At 37.6% G+C, this 13283-nt stretch overlaps 1 protein-coding gene across 1 annotated transcript; it reads right to left on the bottom strand.

The window, feature by feature from the left end:
- Positions 1–8284: 8284 nt before the first annotated feature.
- aire (autoimmune regulator) lies at positions 8285–12976 on the bottom strand. The gene is given in 13 exon segments (XM_026314325.1): positions 8285–8391; positions 8878–8976; positions 9090–9209; positions 9800–9937; positions 10113–10249; positions 10537–10610; positions 10753–10874; positions 10974–11107; positions 11270–11383; positions 11529–11594; positions 11710–11856; positions 12338–12512; positions 12827–12976. Coding segments are annotated over 13 exon segments (1554 nt in total). The 5' UTR covers positions 12974–12976; the 3' UTR covers positions 8285–8310.
- Positions 12977–13283: the final 307 nt, after the last annotated feature.

A 13283-nucleotide genomic window follows, 5' to 3' on the forward strand; every position in this document is an offset into this window, starting at 1 on the left:
TTACGTGATTTAAGGAGACATTGATAATAATGAGTATATTATAAAATAAATAAATATGTTTTATTTGTATATTCTACTATAACTGAAGGCCTTGTTCACACTTTACAGTTATTACTCTAGAAGACAACATAAATACAAAAGGTTTCTAGTGTATTGAATATAAATTCAAGTGCGGTCTGCAGGTGAATCATGATCTACAAACACTGACCTGATGTACATTATGTGTCCTAGTCACTACTCAGTTTTATTCACTCCTACAACTGTCATTTACTGTATATTGTGCAATGATATGTTTACTCAATAAGGTTGTGCAATTTACCACATGTTTTTGCGTCATATTCTTTACTAAGCATTCAAACTTCCATTTTTTGCCTTGTACATTGAATATTTATAATGTACTTTAAATTATTCCTATTTGTGCATCTTGTTATGTTATGTAGTTATCATTCTTAGATGGCATCTTCAAACAGTAGCACATACCATAACATTTGTTTTTTCAAGTACTCAATTTCCTTTGGCAGCTTGGTTTCTGCTTAGCTTGCTGTAAGTCTATTGTAAAAATCAAACAATTTCTAAAAATGTCAACTGGAAAAGTCTATTATCTTACGAACAGCTTTGGTGTTACTACCAGTAAGTGATGATGATTCAGCTGTAAGTTATGTTAATGGTTGCAACACAAGGCCTGGATGTGTCTGCTGACACACAAAGACCGCATTATGCCAACTAAAAGACGATCATTGTCTTATTTTACACAGACTGTCTATATTAAGGCTGGGGGAAAAAAATGTCTATTCTGAGCTTAATTCAAAATGGCCAGTAATGTGAAATGAAAAAAAATAATAATAATTTGAATGTTTTTAAAATTAATGAAAAGTCACATTGTGCAATGACCCAGATAGATGAAGCCAGATCAAGTGTGGAATGAATATTCTTGGAAAACAGGCAGAATCAGTGATGTTTTGATGCTGACTGAACATCATACACATCTCTAATATTTTGTTTATAATGCCTGCCAGTGACATGCAGATAATTGGCGTAATCATTAAACAGTATATTTAACAGTATACAAATTATAGTTCAACTCTAGTGACTCACACTTTGCTCTGATGTGGTGAAAACGTCAAGATACGATAAAAATAACAACACATTCCTCAGTGTTTCAGTGTTGTTGTTTTTTAAACTACAACTTGCAAACACTTAGCAACAACTGTAACGACTGTGTATTTTTAATTCTGAAGGCCACTTGAGAAGGTTTTTACAACCAGCTATCTGATCTACTTTCTGAAATGCCCCACATGTCAGACATAGTGACATAGCTTCAGTTACATTAACCTTACACTTAAAGATATTGCAAACAAACCCGCTGACTATAAAGAATATACCCTGAGTTTTCCAGATGCCCCATATGATACCTGTGTGTGTGTAGCTTGGATTGATCTGGTGTAGAGATCAATCAAAAGCACTAATAATACAAAGATTTGACTGTTTAACACTCACCCAGATTTGGACTTTGATCATCTTTTGATCAAAATTACCAGAGAAGCTTTTTTAATTTAAATAAATGTAATTAAGAGTCTTAGGCATGTGAAGTAACCATTATTCAACCACTTGGGAGCATTGGAACAAGCTGTAAACATACACTGACACATATAATGTTCATATTGCAGACATTTATACAAATGGTTTCCAAATGTTGCCAGCAGTAGATCCAGTCAAAGGTTGTCTTTTTTTTTATCTGGTCTTGATATAAGGACAATTTGTAATTGGATAATTAGTTTTCATCCATCTTCCAGCTAAAGCAGTGGTCCACAGTGACTATGCCCTTGGGTCAAAGTTAAACAAGCAAAAATGTGAATCTACAATTCACTCTCTATTAACTGAATCACACTTAATGTCAATAAGAAAATTAAGGGGAAACAGCACAGCTCAATGTATCATATGTGACTTACTGTCTGAAATAATTAGCTGTACCTCTGTCACCACTGTCCAGTTCACATTATGGAGAGGAATGCTCAACATCTGTCCCCCATTTACTTCTCACTCAGCACAGGACAGTGATCACATAAGAGGCTGTTAGTGCTGCTGTTCCAACGCAAGAATGCAAACACCCAAGAAGCTCTTCCAAGAATCCCCAGTTGAGGACTTTTCTGGAATGTCCTAATGAGCCTTCTCCGCTGTGTTTACAGTTCCAGACCAACGGCAACCCTGCAATCTGGCCTGCTAGCGTATCATTATATGGCCTCCTCAGGGGACACACAGAGAAACAGGGAGAGTTAGTGGAGTTTTCTTTTCCCTAATCAGAGGTTTAGATGTTTGTCTTCAGAGCTGACCATACTACTCTAAACTGCAAAAGAAAGACAGACATGGTTCCAGACAGTGACTTCATGAGTTTTAATAAATTGCTGCAAAACACTTCAAATTAGGGAGATGTCTAGACAAATGGCTAGATGCTGGAGAGCCGCTGTCTTGTCAGATTAATCTTGTTGTGATGCGGTTACTCAGTGTGGTGGGTCTTGACTGCATGCTGAAAAACAAAATGCATTTACTTATTGTAGACCATAGCAAAGTGATCATTGTTTTTGACTTAAGCCCTGAGGTCAGGCTACAGACTGGGCATCACTCAAACCAGGAAGGAAAACTGATCTTGACATTTTGCTAAAAGTGGAAACTTAATGTCAGGAGAGAGAAGAGAGTAAATGTTTCTTGGCAGAATGGGAAAAGCATGTGACACAGCTGTGGTGGTAGGGTGTGTGTGTGTGTATGTGTGTGTTGGCAGTGTGCTCACCTCCAGCTAACACTAGGCCAATGTTCTGATCCACTTCAGTGAAATCAGAAACACAAATACAACCTTCAGACCACTCTTATGTAACACAGGAATGCTGGAACAGGACCATCTCACTAAATCAAACATTGCAGAGGAAACAGAGATTAGTCTCAAAATGTTATATTATCTCTTATCAAATGTACAGCAAGAACAATTTAAAACATTGTAATGAAGAGATTTGTAATAAAGACCTTTGAAGTTAAAAGCTAGGTGTTGAGTAAATCCCTGAAGTAGTAGTTACGTAAAGCACAACTGCCTCAGAACTGTAATAAGTACAGTACTTGAGTAAATGCTCCCAATAAGTTTCACCAGCAGTTTCACCTAATTTCAAACTTTTAATTGCAGAACGACTTCTTCTATATTCAAACATGTTTTGTTAAACAAAAAAAAAAAACACTAATGAAATTCAGGTAACAGTTTTGTCTATAATTTCCTGTTCTCTGCAACAAAAACATCACTAACATAAAACACAACATAGAGCAAAGCATCCCATACTAGCTAATTTAAAGGGGAAATTATTCTCTTGAAATGATTTTACCCAGTAAATGACTATTTAAATCTTCAAATCCTCAACTATGAAAAAAACATAATCCGGCACATATTGTTTAGCTGTACTCTATTTACTTTCATTAGGTAAAAGTCATAAAGACAAACAACACAGCCATGTTATTTATACAAATATAAGGAAGAACCAGAGGGCTCCAGCAGCAGCGGCTCCAAAAATCCATATAAATTAGGGTCAGTGAGCTTTTTGGATTGTGAACTAAATATTTGTATTGATGTCTCCTAGTTGTAAACATACTGTGTTTACGAAAGAAAAACTGAACTATGTGAGTATACTATGTGTCATACGATTAACAGTTAAAGTACACGGAAGAGCCAAGGAAGAGCCAAAAAAATGCATGTCATTAAATAGAATATAGATAAAAAACTAAGTCTAAAAAATATTAAAAGCAGCAAAAATGAATAATACTAATATTAGTAAAGCTTACAAATCAGTGACACTATTTGATGTGTGAGAATTTTTGTGTAATTGTGAGTTTCAAAAGAGCATAATCTATATAAGCTTTGGTCATACTTGAAACGATTTCCACAGTTTCTTTCAGTTCCCTGTGCCGCTATTACTTAGTGGTTCAAAGAAAGCTTCCTGCTCTGAAAGTTCGTGCCAAAAAAATGCAGGGCCCCTCACAATTTCCTGCACCGAACAATAGTGCAAAGAGATAGTGCTGGGTCCTGACTGGAAGTCATGCAGGCTTCACCTCTTCACCCTCAGACCATTGGTTGTCTTACCAGGAACACAATTTGTCCATAATTATGAAGTGCCAAAACATGTGAGGAGAGGATGCCTAAAGCGTGGGAAATGCACCTTTCAAACATTTCCAAAGAATTCCAGGCCTCTGACCAACAGAATCGTAACAGGATGAGAATGACGCAGAAAACTGGGTGTATAGCTCCATGTGCTGCTAAATCTTACTCAATCACTTACCAAACATGAAACATGTCATCTGACTTCATTTATTTATATATTTATTCATCAGCCTGACGAAGTGGTGAGCAAGGTACAGGCCAAGATGTTGAGACTGAGCATGCTGGTTGTCAATGTTCATTTCTCTAATTACCACGTTCATATTTTGAAGATACAGCTAGTTCATTAGTGAGCTTCACAGGGGTATTTTTTTTAACTTTGGACAGAATCAGACTAGTGGTTTCCATCTTTGTGGTAAATTAGTCTTACTGGCTGATGATTATAGTCATTATAATCATACACTGGGCAGAGTTTTATGCACAATATTCCCCCAGCCACAATTTATTAAAGAATAGAAAGAATCATAAGGTTGCAACCACACACGTATATGAAAGTGCAGTCAGTTCTCTCATTAAGCTTTTAAAGAAACCAAACACTTCTCCAAAACATCAGATTATTTTTATACAACAGCATTAGTGTACCATGATGACTGGGGTCTTAAACATCACTCTTGGTAACTTTTGCGACATTCCCGCATGATTAGATATGATGTAGGAATGTGATGTGTCAGAAAATAAAGTGAGTAAGACTGGACACAAGATATGATGGGTGAAAAGAATCAGGCCGAAAACAAATTACTATTGTTTACTATTTAGTACTAGGCATACAACGTACCTTAAAGTACGTAGTACATAAATAACATAGGTAGGTGAAAATACAGATTGAAAATGTTATCAGTGACAAAATATACTCAAAGTATCCAGAGTAAAAGTGCTCGTTAAGCAGTAGAATTACCCATGTCAGTGCAGACAAGTTTGACTAATATACTCTATCCTGTAAGGTCCATGGATCTGACTTATTTTTCCAGGACTTCTCACAGATGCCCTAACAGGTTGAAATCTGGGGAATTTAGAGGTCAAGGCAACACCTAAATCTCTTTGCAATGTTCCTCAACACTGTGAAACATATTTCTAACAGGAGGGAAACAGATTTTGGTGGGGGAACACAGTTTGACAAAACAACCTAACTATCATAATTTGATTTTTGCCAAAGTCCCTCAGATGCTTTATGACTTTTTCTGCGTCCAACACATCATCTTTAAGAACTGACCCTTCACTTGCAGCCTAACATGTCCCACCGCTTGACAGGTGCCATTGTAAGTAGTTAATTCACCCATTCACTTCACTGGCCGTGGTAAAATAGTAAATTCTGTACTATAATCTTAATCTAATCTAAAAGTAAGCATACAACAAACATACAACATTGTCCTATCGATTATAATGAAATAATCACAGCTACTTGAGTAAATGTACTTTATGTTACAACACTGGTCTGTGTAACGATCACCCCCATAAACATGTTATCTTCATGCCTGTCATTTGTTTGTGTAGGAAACAACTGTGGACTTTTGTTCTGACGTAATCCAGGCAATTCCCCTTTCTCTACATACACAAACAGTGCTTGTTTAAGGTAAAACTACTTCTTAACATATTGCAGTGCTTACTTCAAAATTATGTTCCAGTTAAATAGATAACAATGGCTAACTCATTTTCAGATGGGTGCCACCTAGTGGTGAGAAGGTGTTTGCCTTTTCCATTTTTTTTTGTTTAATAAATGGAGTCTTGGGATATTCTATCAGTTTTTCCATGTGGTCTCTCATGTGGTATGCAACTAGATATAGCAAAGTCAGAGTTATGATAGAAGTTTTCACAGTTAAGGAAGAAATGTAAGGCAGTTTGAATTCAAAATACCCCTGCAGCCAAAATGGTCTGGGGAAGAAAAATCATCAAGGCAGTGAATTGGACGCAAATTAAGAAAAGCTACTCAAGTTTAGCGTTGCCAGTTGACTGCCATTTATACGTGTTGACTCAGCTTCACCATGCCACTGCATAAAATAATCACAGATTCTTCCTTATAGAAAAGATATGAAGAAAACTGTCTCTCTATGTCAGTGATCTTGCTTTCCCTGCAAGGACACAAAGCCCTGAAGTATGCAGGATGTTTCATGAGCCATTTAGAAAGCTGACATAAATAAACAGACACACATGCACAGATACACACACTGGAAGGAGCATGTTTCTCATCCTCTGTTTTGGGTCTGTAGGAGCGGGGAGCCATGGCAACCAAATACCAAGGGCAGAAAAATCTGTGTGCTGCCTGGCCAAGCTCCATCCCTCTGGCAGCGATGCTAAAACTCTTGAATCCCATGACAAAAACAACATTCCTCATCTATGTGATAGTCTTTAAGGAATTCCTGTTAAACAGAGAGATTTCTCAGCGTGCATAGTTCCACATATTGAAACCATCTGGTGTAAAGTGTGAATGTGAATTCTTTACCACATACACACCACAGAAAAACTTTGTTAATACATGTTGAAGTTTAGATTGTCTTTTTTTCTAACTGCTGTACATACCATGCATCCATGGGTTTGTTGTAATGTGATACTGTTCTTGTTACTAGTGTGTCTCTGAGGGGGTAGCAGCAAAACTATCTCCTGATATGGGGTTAGTCTCTTAAAGAAAGACAATAAAACATGAACATACTTACAAAATACAGTATCTGTATGTTTACAGAATCACAACAGTGTATTTTAGGTCATTAGACCAAATCTGGCCTGAGCTGAGAAGTCCATGACCCACTGCAATCCCTCCCACATAAATGTTCCTGAACTGATGTCCTACTCAATTATCCGTAAGCTGCCAATACATGATGTTACACAGAGGGGGAGAAAATTGGCAAATCTTGTTAGAAAAAAAAAAAATCTTTATTCAGAGAGGACATCTGAGCCGTAGAGCATTAGTGCAAGGCTGGATTACCATCCACGCAACTCCAGGCCCTCAGGGGCCCTAAAGGATACAGGGTCACTGCATTGTACTTTGTTTTGATAATTTGATCAACTTCACTTTTGTAGCATTAAGTGCAAAATGAGCTAAAATTGTCCAATGATATTGACCAGTCTAGTGGTTCTATGTCACAATCTTCTTTAAAAGGCATTGTATTATTAGTTTATACATAGATTACATGGTTCACATGTTGTATTTAAATCAATAAATTTCCACATAATAGCACAAATTAAATATTATTGCTCAATGCTGGTTTCATTCACCTTAATGGGGCACTGAAAGCATCTGGCCCTGTAAATGGTTAATGCAGTCATCCATCCATCCATCAATCCATTATCTATACCAGCATATTCCTATTTAAGGTCAGAGGGATCTGCTGGAGCCTATCCCAGCTCTCTTTGGGTGAAAGGCAGGGGTACACCCTGGACAGGTCACCAGTCCATCACAGGGCCACATAGAGACAAACAACCTCACACACTCACACTCACTCCTATGGGCAATTTAGAGTCACCAATCAACCTGACATACATGTTTTTGGACTGTGGGAGGAAACCAGAGTACCTGGAGAAAACCCACACAAGCACAGGGAGAACATGCAAACTCCTCGAACCAGGAACCTTCTTGCTGTGATGCAACAGTGCTAACCACCAAGCCACTGGGCAGCCATGCATTACCTCCATAGTTTATGTTAGAAACTCAACTGTCGTGATTTGGAAATGATTTAAGTCTGTGCATCCATCCTGCAGGAAGCGTAGAGGTGACTGTAATTCAAAGTACGGCTGGCAATGCAACTAATAAACCAAAGGAAGTACAGACATTATTACTATTCATCTGCACAAATTTGTATAATAAAATAATAATAATATAATAATAATTAAATAATATAAATATGTGCTATAGTGGTATATTTTAATGTAAAACCCTGTGAATTAAGACTTAATTTATCTTGTTTGCACCTTAGCACTTGTTTATTAAAGCTCTGTATTTTGAAAACAGTATCATGGACACTAAAATCAACAATTACATGTTTGCTTCAGGTACAACAAGTAGCAGACAATAACTTTCATTACATACAATCTCTTTTTAATTGGGTGTCTTCTTTTTATCATGGTGATTTTATAATATTATTTCAGACTGTCAGAGCACATGCATGTGTTCGGGCCTGATCATCTCTCTGTCACTGGTAACATCCTTGAGAGTCTGGAAGAGGCCGAGAGATGTTGTGGAAAGCCCACTGCAAAATGCCATCAATGGAGCTCTGCTGAGAAACAACAGCAGGAAAAAAAACACAGTAGCATCAGTCATTGTATACAAAAGCTAGTTTTGGTGACATGATTTAGTAAAAGTGTGAGGTTGTTAAAAACGACCACACAGCAACAATCTTTGCTGCGCTCGAAAAGCAGTTATTAAGTAATTATAGCTTTAACTTTAGGGATCATTTTCATTTTATACCTCATTCTTTCTGCACATTAAATCTATCTAGTGATTCAGAAATGTAATCTATTCATGGGTTGTCCTAGTTTGTAAACGTGTTAGATTATGTACAGTATTTGAGGAACCTTTTTACCAATGCAAGAAAGAAGGCTATGTAAATAAAAGGCCCTAAAATTCCCATAATCCATCTGCCTCTTGTAATAAATGATGATATCTGACTTGGAAAGGAACACAGTTGAACAGTTAGTATAGAGTTGCTAATAATCCATATCACATTTGCGGTATCGACATGTAACTGAGCTCCACTCACGTCTCCCAGGATGGAGTCCAGTTCATCTTTATGGAGGATGGGCTCAGGGCCAGAGGAGCTCTGATCATGGCAAAGTGTGTTTTGAACCACCGGCGTGAGCTAGAGACACACCCATGGAGGACATTTACATTTTCAGATAATAAAAGTACACATCTTTTGTACACACACAGGTTATTGAAAATTGCCGCTATGGCACACATGTGCAGAGTCACCTGTAAGCCTCTGGATTCACACTCTTTCTCTACTGTGGCGCCCCAGGACCTAGAGCAGGACAAGCAGATGGATCTCCCTCTTGCAAACACACAAACACAGTCAGTGAGTGAGGCTATTCCCTGTGATGTATAATGTTTCTATCAATCAATATGTAATTTCCAACACTCAGGAGAATTAGACAGGAAGTGCTTCATACCCTTTTATGTGGCAACTTTATGTTCTTTATACAAAAAAAAAATTATTATCCAATAACATTCATCAAAACACCTTTTTTAGCTCATATATATAAAACAAAAAGCTTAATTGCTCATCAATTTATCATACACAAGCAGCCAGTAAAACACCATAACAACATAAACAATTGGTGCTATGAGACATCCTCAGATATTTTGATTTGTTATATCTGGTAGCATTTTGTTAAATCATTAACATTCATTTAGTGCATATATAAGATTATATACTCTGCTGTAGGAGTCCATTTACAATCCATTAGTCACCATTAACACTAACATTCACCAGTCATTAATATAAACAAGAATCAACAAGAACTTACTGGAAGGGATGTTATGTACACAGTGTAGATGGTGTTACAGTGACGAAGAGATTAAGATTTGACAACAGGGTTGCGTGAAATAAACTCAAAAAATTATATAAGCCATCTTTTAAAAATGAGTGTAAAAAAAATCTAATATTGTGTTATAAGAAGAACTGAGTGGATGTCTTACTTGGAGAAGTGGCAGTGTACGTGGAAATGCTGCAAACACTGGAGGCAGTGAGTCAGGTCGCCTCCTCCAAGGTGGCAGACACCACACACATCCCTCACAGTGACCTGCTCTCCACCTGAGCACTTAGATACACATTTTTATAAAAAGATTAGCAGTGGCACAATTTACAAAAAAAAAATAAAGTACTAAGGGGGAAAAGACAACTCAAAGAAAGGATGTTGTAAACACTAAATATAAAGCTGCATGATGTCAAAAAATCATAAGACCACATCAAGCAGAAGATCATCAGGTCTTTACCTGGTGTCTGCCACTGGACCCGTTCGTAGAAGCTGTGACACTTGTGAGGGAGGAGGACGACTGTGAGAAGTAGAAGGGGACGTCTGTGATGGAGTTACTGGAAATGGTCTTTGTTTGCTGAGGTTGGGCCACCAGCCAATGAAACACGAAACATCATGAATATGATCAGCATTGAAAAGTGCCAAGTACCATCACAAGTCTTGCAGTTAGTAGATTACTTGTATTTTACAACCTATAGCTTTATAGTCTGAGTTTTCCAAGAAGCAGATGATCTACAGAACTCATCATCATCACTTCCACCTCAGAATGTCAGAAATAAATTCCATAAAATCATCAAAATAGCTATGAGCATTTGGTCACCAGTGCAAAAATGAGCATATAATGTGTGTATTCTATTTGAATGTCTGTAATTCTTCTTCACTCACTTGTAAGGGTAGTTGGGTTTCCTCACTTTTCACTCTGTTTCCACAGCAGCACCACTCACACTGCCAGGAGCCACTGCAGAGTAAAAATTTAATGTGACATTTAAACCTCCTTTTCAGAGCAAAGGTTGAAAAAAAAAATAAGGCATCTGTGAACACAATAATGCATATATCTAAAAAAAATGACACAGATAGTGATTTAAATCTTCTGTTTTCACCTTGGTATGGATGTGAGTGGAGGGTTGAGGCAGGTCAGATGAAAAGCTCGGGGACAACCGTCACAACAGATCAGCTCCCCTCCGTCCTTACACACTGCACACTCATCATCATTAAAGTGGATCTGCAGACACATACAACACATGTAAAAAACATGTGAAGCAAACACACACACACAAACGCAGAGGAGAGCCAGGTGAACGAGTGAAGCTGGGACCTCTACCAAGCCTGTGGTTGACTCCCCCTTGTGGTGAAAGGTGGTTTTATCGGCTTTTGACTTAGATCCTCCATTTTTTTCTTCGGTTGCACCACATGTGTAAAATTCCCCACCAATTTTAATACGCTTCATGGAATTCCCTGCTAAATGACAAAGACTTTTTAAACAACTTTCTCAAAAATTTCTCAACTCAATATTTCTTTATTAATCAGCTGCCGTTTATATAGAAATGCATATTCAGTGTTCTGATGATGAATATTCAGAAAAGAAAGAAGAATATAGATATTCATCCTATAGCTCACCATCTGAGCTAAACACTTGTTTGATATGGATCATCTCTCTGGGTTCATGGCTGACTGGCAGGTCAGTGGAGCAGGCCACTCCTCTATGCACTGAGGAGGACATTGCCTGCACACCTGTGGGAGAATTTGGGTTAAGTGTACCTGTAGTTTGAAAGAATTGTTTATATATACACTACCAGTCAAAGGCTTGGACAAAGTTTCTCATTAAATTCAATGGGAAACTATGTCCACAGGTTAATTACAGTTTATTTGTGATTACTATTTCCAGATGTCAGCTGTGGGCCTGGATCTTCACTCTTCACTCTGTATAATTTCACTTTACCACCTGGATTAGAAAGAGAACAATACAAGATTATTTTTTGCACTGCCTCTAAAAGGCTTCATGTAATGTCATAATGGTAAATTACCACCAGAAAGTATAAAAATATCAGTATTATAACCTGGTCCATCACTTGTCTTAGCTTGATACTGTGAATGCTGATTGTGATGTTTGGCCTCTCTGTGCTCGTGACTCCTCTTCTTGATGTGAGGAGTTTTGTGGCCTTCAGAAGATCTTTTCTCACCTCGGGAACCTCCAGCATCTCGCTCTGGCAAAAAATGTCAGCAGTCATACAGTTTAGTAAGCACTGAACTGAAAATATAAAACATAAATCAAGATAGCTATGGATAGAGAAGTCTGTCCTGCAAGTTTCTTTTTCAGTTCTGCTTTTGTCCACTAGATGCAAATGAGGTTTCCATGTTTTAACTGTAAATGGCTGAAAGATGAAAAATGAGGATGAAACAGAAACCTGCTGGGCAGAAATAGGTACAGTATAAGGACTGGAAGGGAACACATTAGTTACACTAAATTCAAAACTGTTAAAAAATACAGAAATTTTTATTTTGAAATATCTCAGACAGTTGTACATATAGAACATGGACCTAAACATAATACTAAAGGTCAGGAAAATATCCAATGGTGAGCTTAACAGATTTGAGGCCTAATAAATACAGTTTAGCCACATTTGAATGATTATAAACAAACATATAGGAACATGAAACCTATTTAATGCCACATTAGCCACATACTAGACTGCACATTACTGAGCAATGTCTGCAGCTTGGGGTAGCTGTCCAGGTTGTAGTCTTTGGTCATGTTGCTCCAGAAGGCCTGGATGGTGGATCTGCTCTGCTCCAGGATCCAGGACAGGAGTGAGTACATAGCCTTGTGGATCCCTTCTCTGCTTTCCTTCTCTAGAGTGTCCTACAGAGCCACACAGACAACAAGCTGAGACTAAGACATTTCTAAAAATATGTCGGAATCTAGACATTCCAGGTCTATATGTAGATGAGTAACAGTCTACAGCTTTGAATGAAAAAAACATGAACTTTACAAACTAACTGATGTTGGGGACATCAGTTAGTTTGATATATTGATATTGCGCATGTGAACAGTATCAATAAAACATTGCATTTCTTGTACTATGGGTCCCTATAAAGTTATAATTAAACCAGTCATTACCAAAAGGAGTGTATTACAAATTACATTCAGATTTCTGTATTTATTTTCTGTTTTACCTTCAGCAGTTGGTCAGTGATGATGTTCTTGTCCACCAAACCGTAGACAAGAGGAAAAGGGTCATCGACAGCCATAGCTATATCAGTACGCAACTCCCTCAGAAGGGAGCGAAGGTTTGTGTCCCTAATAACTTCCACACGGGACATGATCTGCTTGTGTGTGTAAATGAGATCCAAAGTGAACCAGACCTGACAGGACCTGAGACAATACAAGTGGTGTGTAAGAGGTGTGTCCTTCTTGGGGAAGGAAATGTTGCACAGCTGCATCATTTTATTTTGACTGGATAAGTGGGATATGTTGAATCCTTTGCATTAAAAATAATATTTCATGTTTTTTTTTTTTAGATAACCCATAATTTGTGCTTCCAATGGTTGTATACCCCTATATTCATACTCCTGTTAATATATTGGTGATTATTACTGAATACTGACTGGGTGAGACTTTCAGGAACATCAT

The sequence above is a fragment of the Mastacembelus armatus genome, chromosome 17 (genome assembly GCF_900324485.2).
Source record: "Mastacembelus armatus chromosome 17, fMasArm1.2, whole genome shotgun sequence".
NCBI classification, from domain to species: domain Eukaryota; kingdom Metazoa; phylum Chordata; class Actinopteri; order Synbranchiformes; family Mastacembelidae; genus Mastacembelus; species Mastacembelus armatus.